At 46.0% G+C, this 19,390-nt stretch overlaps 1 protein-coding gene across 7 annotated transcripts in view; it reads right to left on the reverse strand.

The window, feature by feature from the left end:
* Positions 1 to 626: 626 nt before the first annotated feature.
* The window catches only part of LOC110209395 (equilibrative nucleoside transporter 1-like), a 34,159-nt gene continuing 15,395 nt past the window's right edge, over positions 627 to 19,390 (reverse strand). For 2 of the 7 annotated variants that reach the window (XM_078147381.1, XM_078147384.1), the window contains exons 2-12: positions 18,466 to 18,545; positions 16,721 to 16,802; positions 13,994 to 14,190; positions 12,705 to 12,844; positions 10,112 to 10,246; positions 9,868 to 9,965; positions 8,648 to 8,726; positions 6,851 to 7,027; positions 4,398 to 4,498; positions 3,456 to 4,087; positions 2,603 to 2,758 (exon numbers count right to left, since the gene is read on the reverse strand). In XM_078147381.1, the coding sequence (XP_078003507.1) occupies positions 2,689 to 2,758; positions 3,456 to 4,087; positions 4,398 to 4,498; positions 6,851 to 7,027; positions 8,648 to 8,726; positions 9,868 to 9,965; positions 10,112 to 10,246; positions 12,705 to 12,844; positions 13,994 to 14,190; positions 16,721 to 16,802; positions 18,466 to 18,545 (1,791 nt within the window). In that variant the 3' untranslated portion in view covers positions 2,603 to 2,688. The other 5 variants (XM_020987871.2, XM_078147383.1, XM_078147382.1 and 2 more) reach the window with 5 other exon arrangements.

A 19,390-nucleotide genomic window follows, 5' to 3' on the forward strand; every position in this document is an offset into this window, starting at 1 on the left:
GAGTCTTCCTGACTCTAGGCCCAACATTCTAGCCACTGCTCCACCTAGTTGACCTCAGAGCTGTGATACTATGATCTTGGTATCATTCTAAAAGCCTGGCAGTACCCAACACAGAGTAAACACTTAACAGATGCTTCGATGGACAGGAGGGCCTGGCACTCTAGGTCCATCCCTCCCCTTCTGCACCATCTGGGAGCACTTCAGTTACAATGCCAGGAGGGGAGACCAACTCATACACTGTTAGAGCTGGAAGGGTCATCTAGCCCAACCCTTTTGTTTAACAGAGGAGTAAACAGACTCATGGAGGGGGAATGGAGGGCCCCAATCATCTAAGCCTTACAGCTAATTCAGAGGCAGGGCTAGAACCCAGGTGCCCTAGCTCTAAGTCCAGAGCTAATCTTACACATTACTTTGGATCTCCATTTGGTGCCCCCCTATTGTCCCACCTCCCCACATACATATAAAGGCAAAAAATATGTTTTGTGTAGCTCAGCCCTGCCCCTACCATGATCATCTGGGAACGCCCTCTCTTCCTCAGGATACCCACCCCAAATAACCATAACAGGCTTATCCAGTCTGCTCCCCTTCCCCCCACTCCTTCCACAGAATGGAGTTGACAAGAAACATTAAGAAGGGAAAAATAAATCCCAAGTGATTTATTTGATGCCTCTAAGTGGCACCTGGTTTCTGTCTTGAGTATAAAAAAGGCAATAAATGGCACTGAACCTGAGACATTACATGGAAAGGCTGGGGATAGGGAAAGTGCTGGGGGCTAGATGGATGCAAAAATATGGCCAGAAAAAATATGACCCTAAAGCAATGCTTCATCTCATCCACCTGCCCCTAACACCGGTTACGGACATACAGAGGGATAGACATGGGGATGGACAGACACATACAGAGCTGTGTGGAGACAAACACTGTTTTAACCCATAGATGGGTTCCATTGGTCAATGAGTCAAATACCTCAGGAAGCTACTGTGCTGTCCTTTGGGAACCTTCCCCAGGATAAGAGTTCTAGCTCTTTGGTTCCCAGTGTCCAAAGAAGTTCTGCTCCTCCTTCTCCAGCACACATAGTGAAAAAATAGAGGTCAGAAGTGGACGAGGCAGGGCAAGGAGGGTGGCTGGAAGATTCTAAGTGGTCACACTATAACCCGGAGCAGTAAGGACGATAAGGAGCCTAGGGCCAGGCCCAGCGCGAGGAAGAAGACCATGACTGTACCTGCAGCCTCAGCCTCTGAAGGTTTCACTGTCCTGGGAGGAGATGGGACAAAAGGCAAGGTCATCCCAAGACTCTTGCACCTGGCAATCTCTTCTCCAGACCCAGGACCTCCTCCCCTTCCCTAGAAAAATCCAACACCCCCCTCCAGACTCCACAACACCCAGTTCTCAAACCCTAGGATACTTCTTTCCATCCACTCTACTCATTCTCTTTAGAAAATCAGAAGTTCATCAATTTAGAATTGAAAAGGACCTTCTAGTTTAATCTTCCTTTTTCAGAAGAGAGAACTGAGGCCCAGAGAAACAAAAAGCGATTTGCCCACTGGTAGTAAGTTATCACAGGTGAGATTTGGTCCTTGAACTCCAAATCCAGTGCTCTTTCGAAACAAAAATGTACATTCTATGTTCTCTTCCAGATTCAGGACAACTGTGTCCCTGGCCCCTTGGCTTGGCTTAGGGCACCTCTCCCACAAGATAACCCCTTTTCTTACTCCAGCACACACCTTCCCTGCTTGGTCCCCAGCCCAGAGCCCCTTGCTAGCTGTAACACTCACACAGGCCATTCAGCAAAGCGTTCCCACTAAGCTATCTCAACATCCTCTATGGCCTTTGCTGTGATATGCTCTACATTCTCCCCTCTCCCCCAGGAGGCTCCACCACCTTCAGCCTTCATTTTTCAGGCCCATGTCCTTCACAGGGCCTGTGACACCCCACTCACCTGAAACTGCACCCTGAACATTACCTACAGCAAACAAACTACACTTCCCAGAATCCCAAGCTGGAAGCTAGGTTGCTTCCTGCCTTTAGCAACCAGAGCTTCACAGGATCTAGAGAAATGCCTGCTGAGGATGTAGATCGGGTGCAGGATGTTGGGTGGGCAAGTCTTTAGGGAAGGGGGGCCAGAAGAGCTCTGTAAGAAGGGCAGGGCAGGACAGAGCTGGGCACCCCCCCGGCTGAGGCTCTAACTATTCGCATTTCCCAGGCTCAGACTTTGTGCATCCTTACCTCCCTGCACCCTCACCTTGGCTCTAGGCATACCTAATCCTACGGGGAGGAGACTGTCTTCCTCCAATGAGACTGAGGTTCTCAGGTATACAGAAAGGGTCTCTTCTAATCAGGCCAGCAGAATTAACTCCCCCTCTCCTCGCCTACATCATGACAAACTCAGAATTCTGAACACAGGGATGCCGAGGACAGCGACTTATGTCAGATTCACTGGTCAAAGGACATACTGAGTCCCTGAGCCATCCTCCCTGCTGGCTAAGGGCACTGCCCCAGAAGCCTTGTGCCCAGAACCTGCTCTCCCCCTCCCTCCCCATGCCCTGCCCACTCACTTGGGGGCAAAGCACATGCAGAGGCTGGCGAGGTAGCCATTGGAGAAGGCAAAGAACATCATGAAGATGATGAACCAGGCGTCATGGTGGAAGATCACAGGCAGGTTCTTCCTCGGATGTACGTTGCACAGCATCAGCAATGGCACAAACACAATCCTCGCCACCACCAGGGCAGGAAGTTGCCATCCACTGTCCTTTTTCGGCTGTGGAGAAAGGGCCCCCCAAAGGTCCTTCGTCTCACTGCCTGCCTCACAGCAAAGAGTCCTCTCCTAAGAGAGGGTCCCTACCACTCATTCATTCACCATTAACAATTAATCGGTGAGCATTTACTAAGCTCCTGGCCTGAAGGCACAAAGAAAACTACTCCTGCCTTTACTTTCTACTGAGGCAAAAACATGTACCCAGTGTAGACAAATATGGAATAACTAGGGGAGTGAGGCACTAGCAGCTGGCGGGGGGAGGTAGAATCGAGAAATCAAGACGGGCTTCCTGCAGGAGGTGACAACTGAGTTGAACCTTGAAGGAAGCTAGGGGTTCTAAACAGCAGAGATGAGGCAGGGGAGTATCCCAGATATGTGGTCCCTGGTCCACTAACCTGCCCCAGGCAAGGACAAACACACACACACACACACACACACACACACACACACACACCCCACACACATACAACCCATTCTATTCTGGGACACCTCTAAGAAGCTTCTAGTCCAGGAAGTAGGGCCAGAAACCCCAAACCCTAGGCCCACCCACCACCACACATTCCTGGATTGGCCAATTTCAAAGCAGGAGAGGGCAGCTTAGATCCCCTTCCCCTAAGCAGTTACATGCTTTATTTACTTTCATCCTCAAACAAAGTTCTGTGAGACTCACATCATCCCTACCCCTACAAGTCCTACTTACCCACATGTACAGAGTAGTAAAGCTCCGGCCAGCACAGTCAAAGACATTGAAAGTGAAGAAGCAAGAGACAGGAATGAAATAATTTTCTGGAAGTGAGGCAGTGAAAAAGTGTCAAAGTAGGGAAGGTACTGAGACCCAAAGTGGGGAGGGGGTGGGGTTAAGAGGCAGGACACAGGTTGTAGTCTCAACTCTGAGCTCTGCGTGACCTGGAACAAGTCACTGCCCTCTCCTGAGCTCATTGTTTCTCTGATTGTACAATATACCCCGCTTTTTACAAAAAGATGGCAACAGGGACACCCTCCTGACCCCCCACAAGTCACCAACCTGTACACAATCATCCCCCCACCAACCCAGTTCCCTGTTATCTCAAAAGGAAAAGAATCATAAACTCGGCACCCTAAAGACCTCCAAATCCTACTGAAAATCTCTTCTTTTCCCTCCCTAAGGGATTCTGCTCTCCAGTTCCTCTCCCTCCAGTTCCACACCCAATCCTTCGCTGCCCACTCTGCCCTCCAGCTCTTACTCCAGTCACTGGTGCCCGCAATGGTGGACTGGACCTCAGCAGTCACAGAAGGGAACACACAGATGGTGATGATGAAGATAAAGCAGACAGACAATGCCAGAACCCAAATCTGCAAATCAGAGGAAAAGGGAATGGTTTCCTCCAGAGTTCACTGGGGCACATGGGGGGATGGATGTGGGGGTGGCAGTTCAGTCTCTTATTTGGATGTGTATTGGGGGAGAGGGGGTGTCTGGAATGATGAGGACAGGGGAGGAGAAAGAGAAGAATAAAAAAATCTCTCTTTTCCTGGACCCACCCACCAATAAGGTCAAAAATGGGGAAAGTCATAGATTGATGATGAAAGTCATAGAAAGGGTCAAGGGCAAGGGGGGAATGGGGATGGGAGAGGACAGGATACCCAGGCTTTCTACCCCATCAACCTGTTTGAGAATAGCTATGATGGAAGGCCTCTCACAGGGGGAGTTCTTTGTGCTGGCCTTTGACATCCCTCCCTCTTCTCCACTCTTGGCAGAGTTCTCTCCTGAGGAGAAGACAAGGTAAATATACGAGAAAATCCTGAATTAGGGGAAAAATAAACTTGTCCTCTAACACTATAGTGTTATATGATCATAGATTTAGAGCTGGAAAGGAATTTTGAGGCCATCTAGTCCCACTCCCCCAAGCCCCCCGCCCCCCACCCCTCAGCCCTCACTCCTCATTTTATAAATGAAAAAAACTGAAGCCCAGAGACCTTCCCCAAGGTAACAGTGTCAGAGGTGGAATTTGAACCCAGACCATCTGACTCCAGGGCAAGTACTCTTTCCACTCTCTAGCATCACCTCCTCCTAAGTGGAACCTACCTCCCAAATCCTACCTCTCTCTACCCTTGCCATCAGCAAGGTCTCAGGTCACTGGGTAAAGAGGAGAGGACCTCCCCAACAGGGACCCACAAGACAATCACTTCACAGCCCCATTTGACACAACCTCTGCTATTCCCTTTCCATGAAGAACCCTAAACCCCAGCTACCATTCATCACTTGGGTCACTAAAATGGCCTCCTGCTTCCTCTAGGCTCCCTTCTCTAATCTATGTTTCACCTTGTCCCTACTAGAGGTATTTCCTTATGGAAATATGGGTCATATCTCAGAGAGGGAGCCCACTGTAGTGGAGACAACAGGCCTAGGTCAAGAAGTCTAGGATCAAATTCCTCCTACAACACACACTGGCTCTGAATATGGGTTAATCACTTACCCTCTAGGACAGTGCTCTAAGACTATACATTGCATTATAGCTACTGATCTAATTAAGATCAGTAATTTGGTGTGTGTATATATATATATATTATCATATATAGTAATAGAGGGAATTTCTTTAATAAGAATTTCCCTATTAAAATGACATGAAATCACAGGCCTAACCCCCACCCCAAACCCCCTCTATACACACATGTTCACCACAGCTTACTTCATCACAACCAAAATCATTTCCCAATCAACAGCCTCTATGATTCAATCCTGAGGTACCCTCTGCTGTAGTCAGAAGTCTCCTCAGTGGCCTAAAAACATACCATACTCCTATTCCTGTGTGGGAAAGCAGAAAGATAACAGGATTCAAAGACTCCATGAATCCATAGAATGCTGGACTTGGAATCACAAAGACCTAAATTCAAGACAACTAGGTAGCACAGTAGATAGAGAACTGGCTCTGGAGTCAGGAGGACCTGAGTTCAAATGTGATGTCAGACACTTAACCCCAACTGCCTCGCCAAAAACAAACAAAAAACACAAAAGCCTGAGTTCAAATCCCACTTCAGATATGTACTAGCTGTGTAACCCCAAGCAAGTTGTTTAACGTCTCTGGGATTCAGATTCCTCATCCGTAGAAAGGGGTTTCGACTTATCACCTCCTACATTCCTTCAAGCTCTAAGACCTCTGATCTTTAACTCAATATGATTTAACAGTGTGACATGACAACAAAAAGATAATAAAGTATAACTGTACTAATAAATGCTTATTGATTGATAATACAATCCTGGGAACTAAAAGGTGTATAATAACCAAATCAAATCCTCAACATTTATTAAGCATCTACTATGGCACTATACTAAGCACTGAAGATATAAAGACAAAAAAAATCCAATTCCTGACTTTAAGGAGCTCCCAATCTAATTGAGGAGTCACCATATAAGCAACTATGCAAAAATAAGGCTACAGACAGGACACATTAGAGATAATCACAGAGGAAAGGCACTAAGAGGTGCCTAAAGAGGCCTAGGAAAGGCTTGTTTGTAGAAGTGGGATTTTAGCTGAGACCTGAAATAGCCAGAAGGCCAAGATGAGAAAGGAGAACCACTCCAGCCAGAGGCAAAGCCAATGAAAAACATATGGAGCTGCGAGTGAGAGACAGGGACCGCTGCCATTACAGAGTTCACAGACTAATAATGCCCAGAACCAGGAGGTGACAGTTCCAATCTATTCTGTTCTGACTGGGCCATTATCATAGAGCTCAGCTCTGCGTACTCTATTTTAAGAAAGCAACAGACAAGCTGGAATGTATCCAGGAGAGGATGGGGGAGAGGAGAACATAGCTCATGAGGATCAGTCGATAGCCTGAAGAATGTAAGACTGAGAGGTGACAAGAGTATAGCTCTGCTTGAACTCAAAGGGCAGGAACTAGGAGGAATGGATGGGAGTCATTGGAAGTCAGTCTTGAATCTGACGTCAGGAAAAGCTTCCCGATATTCCAAGCTGTTTGAAAACGGAATGGGAAGCTCAGGATCATCCACTGTTTGAGGACTTCTGAGGTCCTCTAGCGCTCCCTTTTCAGGTGTGAGCACTAACTGGCTAACGCAGCGAGTGGGGTGGAGGGAATTCTAGGATGGGTTGGACTAACCGCCAACGGAGGTCCCTTCTAGCTCTTGGGTTCCTGGCTTTTGTGAACTTGAGGAAGTCCCTTCTCCTTTCTGGGCTTCTGTTTCCCCACAAAAATAAATCGAAGACAGTAACACTACCCAAGAGGAAGTATGGCATAGTGCGGAGGTGTCAAAACTGTAGGACTTCGGCAACATTCCTGAGTGAGCCAAAACCAGATGAAAATGTAATTGATAAATTTTAACACAATAAATTGAAAAATACAATGCAACACAGATAATGTTAATTTGCGGTTTTCTAAGTCAACCATCAGGTTTCTATTTGAGTTGGCTCCACTGGCTTAGTAGATAAAGAGCCAACCTTGAAATCAAGAAGACCTGGATTAAAGTCCTACTTGTACCTCACCCATAATGGCTGTGTGACCCTCAAGTTCTTTTAATCTCTTTGTGCCTCAGGTAAATCATTTCTAAGACAGTGATTTTCAAAGCAAGAATGGATCTGCTTTTGATAAAGGAAATTCCTCATCAAGAACACCGTTGCAATCATAGTCCAGTCAAAAAAAAAATGCTACCTACTTTTCATTGTAGTGGTGAGGAAATTACCCTTCTAACCTTTGAAATGCTATGTAAGACACATCGGGTATGCCGGGGCCCCTCCCCTAGCCCCATGACTCCAGTGGATGCTTCTTTGGCCCCGCTGGGCCACTGCACATCTCCAATTCCACCCTCACGGTTCTCATCAAAGGTAGCTTTGGCAAGGTGATGCTAACTGAGAAGACTCTGGGACTCTGATGAGCTGCTTGCCATTAAGATCCTAGAAGGATACGATGGTGCAGGCAGCAGACTAATAAAAAAGCCCATTCTGGACCTTGGGGAGTTGCAGGTGGGCGGCAGCTACATTCTTCCATTTTCTAGGTCCCTGATTCTACTTTGTGATAGAGTCCCTTTTTTTTTAAAGTCCCATCTTACAGAGAAAGCCCTGCTAAAGGAGTGCCAGGGGACACGCAAAGTTTAGACAATGCGAAATCCCTGTCCCCATGAAGGTTACACTCTAGCACAGGGAAGTGTCAAGTACACAAAGCACTATCCTACGCAATTTTACATGATGAGCCCATAATACAGAGGGCTCACAAAATAAAGCGCCGTGTGCGTTTGAGGGTGAGGGTGGTACTCTGGTCAAAGGAAGACTTTTGGAGGAGAAAGCATTTGAGTTGAAACTTACAAGCTTACGCGGGCCTCTACCTCTTCTGAAGACTTCTTGTATGGACACTGGAACCTTGCAATGAAATTAAATCTGTGTCCTCAGGTGGGATATAAGTCCCTCGAGGGCAGGTATCACGTTTTATATTTCTCCTCATACCACCTAGCCCAGAGACCACATCCAGGTTTTTTGTTCTTGTTCCTTTGTTTTGAAGACTGACTCTCCCTATCTTGCCCAGGCTGTAGGGACAGCAGCCACTCACAGGCCTGACCCAATATGCTCCTACTTGAGCAACCTGATGCAACTCCCCACCACCACACTCCATATACTCCCTAAGGGCCCACCACATGGTAGACACCAGACTGGCTTTTGCCCTACTGAAGCTCAGTACTGGAGCTCCACCAATCCACCAGCCTCAGTCTCCCCTGGAACAGAGAATATAGCCATGTGCTGCCATGCCCAGTCACATTTTGTATTTCTTCCGAATCAACTAGCCCAGAGGCCACATATTTTTCAGTATCCTTCATAGCACCCTAGCACATAAAAGACTTCTCTCTTCCTCTGTTGAGTATGTATTCCCTCAGAGCAGCCTCCCTCCCACTCCTCTGGGGCCCAGGACCTCTTCGAATCAAATCCATTTTGGCTTCCCACTCCCCAACAGGCTCCATCTTTGCTTGCTGGTAATACTGGTAGAATTTCTGGCAAGGAGAAAAAAGAGAAGGGGACACCTCAGACTGAGATTCTTCTCCCCAATTTCTAACTTTTCAATCATCTACTCTTAGGATCACAGATCTAGGACCCTGATCTAATTCAACCCCTTTATTTTACTTTATGTTTTTAGAGAGAGAAGGAAATAAGACTTTATTTACACGTTTATTTATTTCAAGAGCATTGAAAAATAAACAAACATGGCAACTGACCAGTATGCCTTCTCTGTCCCTCCCAAAGCCTGGAGGAGCTAGGGCATAGTAATACAAAGGGGAAGAAAGTATCACCATAAGTGCCCTTGAACCCCAGAGACAGGGACGAAAGGAGGACAAACATACTGTCTTTTTCCCCAGATCCCAAGGTAGGGAAAGGTCTTTGGGATCATTTGTCTACTGGCTGATTACTTTGATAGGGAGGACGTAGTACAGAGATGGCAAATTCATGGCCCAAACCAGAAGAAAATTAAATTGGAAAATGTTTAACAAAATAAATAAACAACAAGATAATTCTAATTTGTGCCTTCCAAGCCAATAATGAGCTGGCAGAAATCCTCTAATTCTATGTAAGTTTGACACCACTGGCTTAGAAGCCGAAGGGGGTTCCTGAACAACTAAAAAGGGAAGATTCTTTGGGGGAAGGGAAGTGCAATTCTTAGAAGAAAGACAGAGGAGCCTAGGCAGCTCTAACCCACATATTTTACAGGCAACATTGGATCTGAAGCCAAGAAAACCCGAGTTTAAACCTCAGATACTTATTGGCTATGTGACCCTGGGCAAGTCACTTAACCACTATTTGCCTCAGTTTCCTCATCTGTAAAATGGAGATAATAATAACACCTATCTTCCCAGGGTTTTTGTGAAGATATTTGTAAAGCCCTTTGCAAACCTTAAAACATTATATACAAGTTAGCTATTTATTTTTATTGTTATTACTTTTACCACCTAGAGATTTTTTACTACTAGAGATCAGGAAACTAATACCCAGAGACAGAAGTGACTTGTTAAAGTGGCAGAGCCAGTATTTCAAACCCAAGTGGCCAGATTCCAAACCCAGCTCCTTTTCTACTATATCACACTGTCTCTATTATTCAGGAGCCCCTCCCAGAGGACAGACTTCTTCCCTTCATCTTACCAGGTGAGGCAGGACCAAGTAGCATAAAATAGAAATGACAGTGACCCCACAGGCAATGATAAAGTAGCCAAAAGCACTTTGTTCCAGTTCTGAACCACCTAGGGAGGTAGAAGGAACAGAAATTACTCATAGAAGAGATGAGACAAGTGATCTTTGCAAGGTCTCCATCCCCAACCCACCTCCTAGGGCCACTTCCCCCTCCTCTTCACACCTAGGTAGTCATAAAGAAGTGGGAAGAACTCACTGGCAATGGTGAAGATCATGGCCACAGCAGCAAAAATTCCAGCCAGGCCCTGGCCACTCATGATGGGAACTGTGTAGCTGGCAGGCAGGAGGCCAGCCAGGCCAAACAGGCTGCCCTGGAGAATGGCTCCAGATGCTAAGGAGAACACAGGACATGGTATAAGGGAAGAGGATGGAAAGAAGTCAGCCTGATGAGATGAGAGGAAATAAGACCGTAAGCTCCTAGAAAGCAGGGACAGCCTTTCTTTTTCCAGCACTTCGCATAGTGGCTGGCACACTGCTTAATAAATATTTAATGAATTGAACTGAATAATAGAGAGGGGACTAGGAGAAAGCAAGTAAGTCCCAGAAGGGTGTTACAAGGGGTAATGAAGACTAGAGGACAAAGAGAAAGCCACTGGCCACTCCAGGAATATTCTCTCAAAGAGGGAGGCCAAGGAAAACATTTTTCATTTCCCACCAGCCCACTCCCTCCAGCCTTCTCCATCATGCCCTAGAACCAGGTGTCTTGGCCTTTCAACCTCCTTTTAAGTGTAACCTTCCCCTTTAGAAAGTAAACTCTCTGTTGTGAAATGATCCAACCATTTTGGAGAACAATTTGGAACTATGCCCAAAGGGCTATAAAAATGTGCATACCCTTTGACCCAGCAATAGTACTTCTAGGGCTATATCCCAAAGAGATCATACAAATGGGAAAAGGACCCACATGTACAAAAATATTTATAGCAGCTCTTTTTGTGGTGGCAAAGAATTGGAAATTGAGAGGATGCCCATCAATTGGGGAATGGCTGAGCAAGTTGTGGTATATGAATGTAATGGAATACTATTGTGCTATAAGAAATGATGAACAGGCAGATTTCAGAAAAACCTGGAAAGACTTGTAGGGTCTAATGCTGAGTGAAGTGAGCAGAACCAAGAGAATGTTGTACACAGTAACAGCCATATTATGTGATGACTAATATTGTAGACTTAACCCGTCTCAGCAATACAAGGATCTAAGACATTTCCAAAGGCCTCATGATGGAAAATGCTATCCACATCCAAAGAAAGAACTATCGAGTTTGAATGCAGATCGAAGCATACTATTTGCTATTTTTTTCTTCTGTTGTGTTTTGTTTCCTCTGATGGTTCCTTCTATTAGTTCTAATTCTTACTTACAATATCACTAATGTGAAAATATGTTTAATAGAAATGTATATGTGTAGCCTATATCAGATTGCGTGCCATCTTTGGGAGGGAGAGGGAGAAAAATTTGAAGCTCAGAAGGTTATGGAAGTGATTGTTGATAATTCAAAATTAATTTAAAAAGGGCAGCTAGGTGGCTTAGCGGATAAAGCTCTGACCCTGGAGTTAGGAGGACCTGAGTTGAAATCTGACCTCAGACACTTGACACTTACTAGCTGTGTGACCCTGGGCAAGTCACTTAACCCTGACTGCCTCACCAAAAAAAAAAAAAAAGGAAAATTAATTTTAAAAAAAGTAAAAAAAAAAAGAAAGAAAGAAAATAAGCTCCTTGAGGGCAGAGACTTTTTTTTTGCATGTATTTGCATTCCTAGCACTTAGCACAGAGGTCAACACACCGTAAGCACTTAATAAAATGCTTGACCGACTATCTAGGCTAGGAGGCTGAAGCCCCAATTCAAATAGTTGGGAAAATAAAGACATACTGTAGGGAGGGAGACTAGGTAGGGGCATGGATAGAGTGCCAGCCCTGGAGTCAGGAGGATGACCTCAGTACAAATCTGCCCTCAGACACTTACTAGCTATGTGACCCTAGGCACTTAAGTTACTTCATCCTGTTTGCCTCAGTTTCCTCATTTGTAAAATGAGCTGGAGAAGGAAATGACAAACCACTCCAGTATCGTTGCCAAGGCAATCCCAAGTGGGGTCACGGAGGGTCAGACAGGACTGGAAACGACTCAACAACAAACAGCAGGGGGTAAGCAAAGCTGGATGGTCGAGACACTCCTTTCCCCAGCATACACTCTGCAAAGAGAAATGGATGCTGTGGGATTCTGTCCTTGAGATTCCAGTGAGAGGGACAGCTAGGTGGCACAGTGGATAGAACACTGGACCTGAAGTCAGAAGGATCTGAGTTCAAATCTGGCCTCAGACCAAACACTTGACACTTACTAGCTGTGTGACCCCGGGCAAGTCACTTAACCCCAGCTACCTAAAAAAAGAAAAAAAAAGAAAAGAAAAAAGAAAAGATTCCAGTGAGCTTTTGCCTCATCTTGCCTGGAACCAAGTTTTCATACCACTTCTCACCCAACCCTACACAGCGTCCTCTTCCCCCAAACCTTTCCAGCTCTCCTTCTGTGTATCTTGTGAATGTATGCTCTTTGAGGGCAGGAACTGTTTTGCTTGATAGTATCTGTATTCCAAGGGTTTAGCACAACCTACATAGGCCCTTAATAAATAAATATTCTTCCTGTCTCTCCATTCACCCATCTATCTCTATAAGGAAGAGATGGAGAAGAGATATTAACCAGTGAGGGAGGGAGGAAAATCCAAGCTGAGAAAGTCCCCACCAGCTCTCCATCACATTCCCCCCAGTTAGCTCTTCTCCCCTAAAAACTCCCCAAAGAACTTACAGCTGATGATAACAATCTGGATCATGGTGAGCGTGAAGAAGGCGATGGGATCAAGGTCCACTTTCACCAGGACGGCTGTCAAGGCAAACATCAGCAAGATGGCTACCATACTGCCCAAGATCCTCAGGGCCTGAGGAATTCTGCAGAAAAAGAAGAGGAAGGAGGGTGGGTCAAAAATCCATATTCCCTCTCCCCAAAACTGAGACAGGGGAATCACAGATCCACAGGCTCACACAAGACAGGGAAGGGGCAGGACACGCAGCAAGGAGGAAGAGAATAAAAAGAATTCAGGACAAGCTAGGCAGGAAAGAAACAAGTCTGGTAGAGAGCAGGCAAGGACTGGAGGGACCCCTGTGGAGATCACTAAGCAGGTCAAAAATACTTATACTTAGATGCTCCCTCAGAAGCACACAGTGAGTCATGTAAAACTCTTTGATCCTCAGTTTCCTCCACACTGAAAATAGGGATAAAATAACTCCTACATCATAGGATTCTCATAAGGATGAAAATAAAATAATGTAGGTAAGGTATTTTGTAAACTTTAAACCATTATATAAATTGGAATGAATACTATTTATTCCAATCCCCTCATTTTACTTTAAAAAAATATCTTATTAATATGATTATCCCTTCCACAGAGGGGGTTAGGGGTACAGTCCCCATAAAATCTGGAAAATCTGCATAAAATTTTTGCCTTTCCCTTTGAACAGAGAAGAAGCCTGAATTATTATTATGTATTATATATGGTATTAAAAGATAAAGTATGTTGATATTATCCACCAATATACATATATTTTATGCACTTCTGAGTTTCTAAACTTCTGTGTCTTCTGCTGGCCTTTGCATGTCCCCCTGTGGCTTCTGCAAAACTACCAAAATATTCCCAATTAATTTCTTATGTCAACCCACAATATATCTAAACCACAATGGAGAGAGTCACGATGTGGAACGGATAACTGTAATTTGTCTTTATAACACAGTCATTTCTCAGGAAAAGAAAAACTCCCAAACCCCTTCTAAGACTGAACCCTCTCTTAACTACAAAATAAAACAATTGAGCAAAAACATCCAATATAGCAGCAGCAATATGGTAACAACATTCTGCCCTAAAAGCCTCCCACCTCTCTGCCATCCTGGAGGAGTGATGACGGATGTCAGAATACCTGGGCCAAAATCTCAGAGCTGCTACTCCACCTGTGTGAGCCTCGGCAGGTCATCCCCCTTCCTATCAGGGAAGCAAGGAGTTAGGGCACCAGGGAAAGGAGATGAGTCATGGAAGCGTTCATTACCTCTGATGCAGGAAAGAGTTGAGACAAGTGAAGACCAGGAGGGGAAGCATGGCACATATGGTCATGCCATTATTGAAAATGGAGTTTAGGAAATTGGGCTTCAGTGGGGGTGATGATGTGGTAGCAAAGAGGTCCCTGTTTTCCTCTGTCAAGGCACCCGAGTTATTCTGAGGTGGGCCCAGGCGACTTTTGAAGTACTGAGGAGAGAGGGTGACAGTGAGGAACACTCAACAGGTACTAAGGTACTCACGGGCATATGGACCCACTAGCATATTCACAACAGACTGAATTCAGAAGCAGATGAGAATCCAGCTGTCTTCTAGTATGGCAGATAATATTGAGATCTACAAAAATATGTTTTAAAAAATGACACTCTGTTCACTAATTTTTAAAAAGAGGAAGCCACGGAGCAGTGGATAGAGCACCAGCCCTGAAGTCAGGAGGACTTGAGTTCAAATCCGGCCTCAGACCAAACACTTGACACTTACTAGCTGTGTGACCCTGGGCAAGTCACTTAACCCCAATTGCCTAAAAAATAAATGAATGAATGAATGAATGAATGAATGAATGAATGAATGAATGAATGAATGAATAAAAAGAGGAAGCCACCTTGGTCCCAAGGCCATCTTGGAAACCAAGAAGTTATAAAGGAAGGAAGGAGGCTATATGCTGTAGTAGAAAGAGTAGTAGATTTATGGATGGATAGGCAGTACAATGGATAGAGCACCGGCCCCTGAGTCAGGAGGACCTGAGTTCAAATACCACCTCAGACATTTGACATTTCCTAGCTGTGAGACCCTGGGCAAGTCGCTTAACCCCGACTGCCTCACCTAAATAAATAAAAGAGTAGTAGATTTGGAATGAGAGGAAGACCTGCACACAAAGTCCTGGCTCTGCCACTTACTACCTGGGTGACCCTGAGAGCAAGTCACTTCCCTTTGGGTCTCAGTTTCCTCATGTCTAAAATGAGGAGGCTGCTTGAAATATATGATCCTATAGTATTCCTCAGATGGCTCTTCATTCACCAACATGGTTATTCCTTTCACTAGTAGAGATTATAATCCACCCATTCCTTCTTGGTTCTTGTCCCTACCTTCTCAGAAATCCTTCTTAGATTATCGACCCAACATACAGGGGAGGCCTTCCTCTTGGTTTACATGGAAGTGTGCGTCATTTCTTCTACTAGCGTATCCAGACTCACACTGGGCTTTGGGCAAGAATGCCACATATATAGAGTACGAACAGTTGACACCTGGGTTTTTTCTTTTTCTTTCCATGCAAAACATATTTCCATATTAGACATATTGCCAAAAAAAATAAAGAAATATAATCTAGCAAGTCTAGCAGTCTACACAGATGGTCAAGTATTGAGTTAGGAGCTGAATCAGGAAGGCTTGGGTTCCGGTCCCACAGTCTGACACATACAGGCTGTGTAATCCTGGGGGGCAAGTCACCTCACCTCAGACTAAGCAAGAAGCTCTATAAGACTTTGAGTTATAAATGAGTTACTGCATCTGCAAGGGTGGAGGAAGATTCCTATAACCAATAAATCACAGGTCCAGTTTAAAAAAAAAAAAAGACAGCACGGAAGTTATGAGCCTCTGAATACCATCTCCCTTCTTAATCTCTTCTCCCTAGGCCCAGACAAGGCCAAATACAGCCCTGCTGTGTTTTTATCTGCTGCAAAGGAAGAGAGAATTGAGGATAGTCACCCTCAGGGGAGATGACATGCCCCAGGTCATACACACAAATAAGTGTCAGAGGTGGGATTCAAACGCCCATCTCTCTGACTTCAAAATCAGGGCTCTTTCTACTGCAACACACAATGTCGTGTTTGGCTATAACTAATGGAGCCGGTAATAAGTCTCCTAGTAGGGAGCTAGGCTGGTCATTGGATAACAAACACAGTCTGTCACCTGGATTGAACTCAAATCAGCTTTTTCCAAGGCAGAACTGTAAAAACCCAGGGGTCACCACAATATCAGCACGAGATACACATTAACATACTTCCATATGCCAGAAATGAGACCCTTAGAAGGTACCTTAAAGAGACTGGGGCTCTTCAACTTTTGTGTATTAAGGACCCCTCTGGCAATCTGGTGAACCCTGGTCTATTTTCTCTGGAGAATGTTTTTAAAATGCATGAAACAAAATACATAGGATTACAAAGGAAAACATTATATTGAAACACAGCCATCAAAATATACATTTTAAAAAATGCACAGAATCCAGGTTAAGAATCTCTGATCTAAGGGGCAGCTAGGTGGCACAGTGGATAGAACACCGGCTGTAGTCAGGATGACCTCAGTTCAAACTGGCCACAGACACCTATTAACTGTACAAGCCTGAGCAAGTCACCTAACCCACACCCCAGCCCCCACCCCACCAAAAAAGAATCTCTGGATTTAGTCTAATCCACTAATTTTCAGAGGAAGGAACCAAGGCTCTGAGATGTAGTAACCTGACCAAGTTCCAATATCAGAGTCAAGATTAGAACTCAAGTTGCCACATTCGCACATCCAGGGCACTCTCCACCACACAACACCACTACCTCTCCCTCCTCACATCCCAGCGGACAGAAACACCCCCCTCCTCCCAGGATGGACATGTCATCTACCCACATCCTCAAATCATAGCCTCGGGCATCTCCTCTAGGGACCTTTCCCCTGTCCCACCCTCTGCCTCTTGCAGAGTGGTCCACCATCTTCCCCTTCTCCTAAGTCTCACCATAGTGGCAGTCATAAAGAAATTCCATGGCAGCAGGGTGCCCAGCCCCAGCATGAAGAAGATAAGCCATACTGCTTTGTACCTGGAGGAAGAGAGGAAAGGCACATGGGATGGATGAGTGGCATATCCTAGCTTTGGTCTCTAACTAAAAAGACAATCTCTCTGCAGCCTACCTCTCACTCATTTCACTCTCAGCCCCCTCCAATCTACTATGACCCTCAGCAAACTCTTCACCTGCTTTGACTCTATCGGACAGCCGTAGGCCCAGGAAAGACAATCTTCTTTCAAGATATGGACACAGGGCTGACGCTATATCTGTGCCTTGGTTCCCAGCCCCCATTTGCCCGTAGGGATCTTTCAGGCCGGGAACTCCAGTTCAATCCCACACAGTTCCACAGAGAAAGGGGGGAGAGGAAGAACAAGAAAACAAAATACACAGCAAATATACCTCCTTCCCCTTTCAGCTGGAAATGATTATGCTGCTGCCTGTTGGGGGAAGGAGGGAAAGGAATTTCTAAGGTTCCCTACAAAAGATGTGAAATCAGGGAAACCAAGTCCCTGGTGCTTCTACCTGGCCATTCCAGGAAAGGCTGGGTGGCAGAAATGAACTCGGGAGGCCAGGGTCTGTATGTATGTGTGTACATGTCTGCTTTCTACTCCAGACAGAACCAGCTCTGCTGTTCACACTGCCTAAGGTGGGACCATGGGTGTCAGGCAATAGGATATCACCCAGGTTAAATATAGTTAATAGGGTCTTCCTAGTTTGTGGGGGAAAGGAAGGAGCTATTCCTCAACTCACATTAGGGCTGTAATACTTCCTACCACCTACCCCTATATCAGCCACTGTTTGGGACATGCTGAACCACAGAGGTGGGGTTGGGATCATGGCTAGAACCCCAAAGGAAAAAAGTCTGAGCTGTTTCCTCAGCCAAGAGGCAAGGAGGCTGGGCTTGGAAGCCAAGAGGGCTGAGCAGGATGATGGGTGAGAGAGATCAAATGAAAGGTCCCTGATGGTATATGTGAGATGCAGGGATAGGATGGATGGCAGAGGAAATCTCCCAAAAGGTGAACAGGGAATGATCAGAGATGGACCATGGGGCACTGTGACAAGAATACTGGTGGCTGGGATGTAAAGAATGGGGTAGAAAATGAGATTAGGATAAGAAAGACACCCAAAAGGTATAGGAAAGCTAGAGATGAAGCAGGGGAGCACTGAGAGAGTGTGATAAGGGAAAGAGTGAGCAAGAATAAGATAAGGAAGGGAGACACGAATCCAGAGAGAGAAAAAAGTGAGGGCAAGACTCAGACTGCAATTATCCAAGGAAGAAATCCTAAAAAGAGAAGGGTGGTGGTGGCAGCACTGACAAAGTTTTCCAGATGTGCTGGCGAGGGAGAAACAGAAGTGGCCAAATATCCTTCCGCATGGGAAGAGGCTGGAAGCCAAGGCCAGCTAACTGAGAGGAGCCAGAAGCAGGGTAGAAACAGTGACAGAATGGGAAGAGGCCCAGGCCATCCTACATGCCTGTCTCCCACTGACCGAGCACCCAGCAAACAGCTCAGACATAGATTTCCTCCTCACTCGCTGGTCTGGGCCTGACTCACAGGTGTTCAGCAGGAAGGGCTGGTAGACAGAGGAGGCCCTGAGAGTTATGTCACCATCCCTTCCCCCAGCTCCATGGGCAGAGACTCTTCCTTGGGCCCTTTCTGTTTCCTCTCCCTGCCCCCACCCTCCATTCCTATCATACCTGTCCTGTGGCTTGTGACTGGGCATCATGGCAGTAATGCTCCTGGCTCCACGTGGCTTCCACCTGTCAGTCTGGGGGTCCTTGGAGGGGGAAGGGGCAGAACAGGTGTTTAATTCCCCCTCCCTTCCCACCCCAGATCCTTCTTTGTTCCATAGTGGCAAGGATTAGGTTAACTCCTAACTTCACTATTTTCATTGGAGTTATCCCTGTCTGCCCTTCTCCCCACCTCCCCAAGGGACCCTAGTATGCCCTACTCCCCTTCTAAAGAGACCCTGTCCCCAGAACAGCCAAGATAGCCACAGAGTAGTGGGAGCTTGCCCCCCACCCCCACTCCCCACCTCCTCCAAGCTCTGGCAATATCTGGTTCCCCCCACCGCCACCACTATTTTTATCCAGCTCTGGAGCAATCTGTACCCAGAAAGCAGGAAAGGAAGCAGAAGGGAAGGGGGGTAATTGAAAGGGAAAGAGAGAGAAGAGACAGATGAGAAAAGAAGAGACTAGAAGGTCAGGGAGAGATCGGGGAGATAGGAGACTGGAGGGAGGATACAGGGAGGGAAGCAAAATACAGAAGGAGGCATAGATAGATATGGGAAGAAAAAAGGGGCAGAGGGAATGTACAAAACAGACAGAGGAGGAGAAGCTAAAGGACAAAGAAGGGTGAGAAGACAACAGCTACACAATCCTCATCTCTAAAGATGCTTTCTCCTGGAGGTGAGGGTGAGGGGGTAAGAGGGCCTGGGCATCGGCTCCTAGGCCAAGGCTTTCATTACATTTCACGTAATTTGCTGCTCTATGAGGCTGATCAGGACTGGGTGGTTTCTCAATCAGGGGAGGAACATGGGTTTTCGGAGCATGTCTCAGAGGGCCAGTAAAATACAACCCTCCCACTGGGGTTGGGCCCTTGAATAACACAATAACATGCCCA

This window comes from Phascolarctos cinereus, unplaced genomic scaffold (genome assembly GCF_003287225.1).
Source record: "Phascolarctos cinereus isolate Bilbo 61053 unplaced genomic scaffold, phaCin_HiC Scaffold_7;HRSCAF=346, whole genome shotgun sequence".
In the NCBI taxonomy this organism is placed as follows: Eukaryota; Metazoa; Chordata; class Mammalia; order Diprotodontia; family Phascolarctidae; genus Phascolarctos; species Phascolarctos cinereus.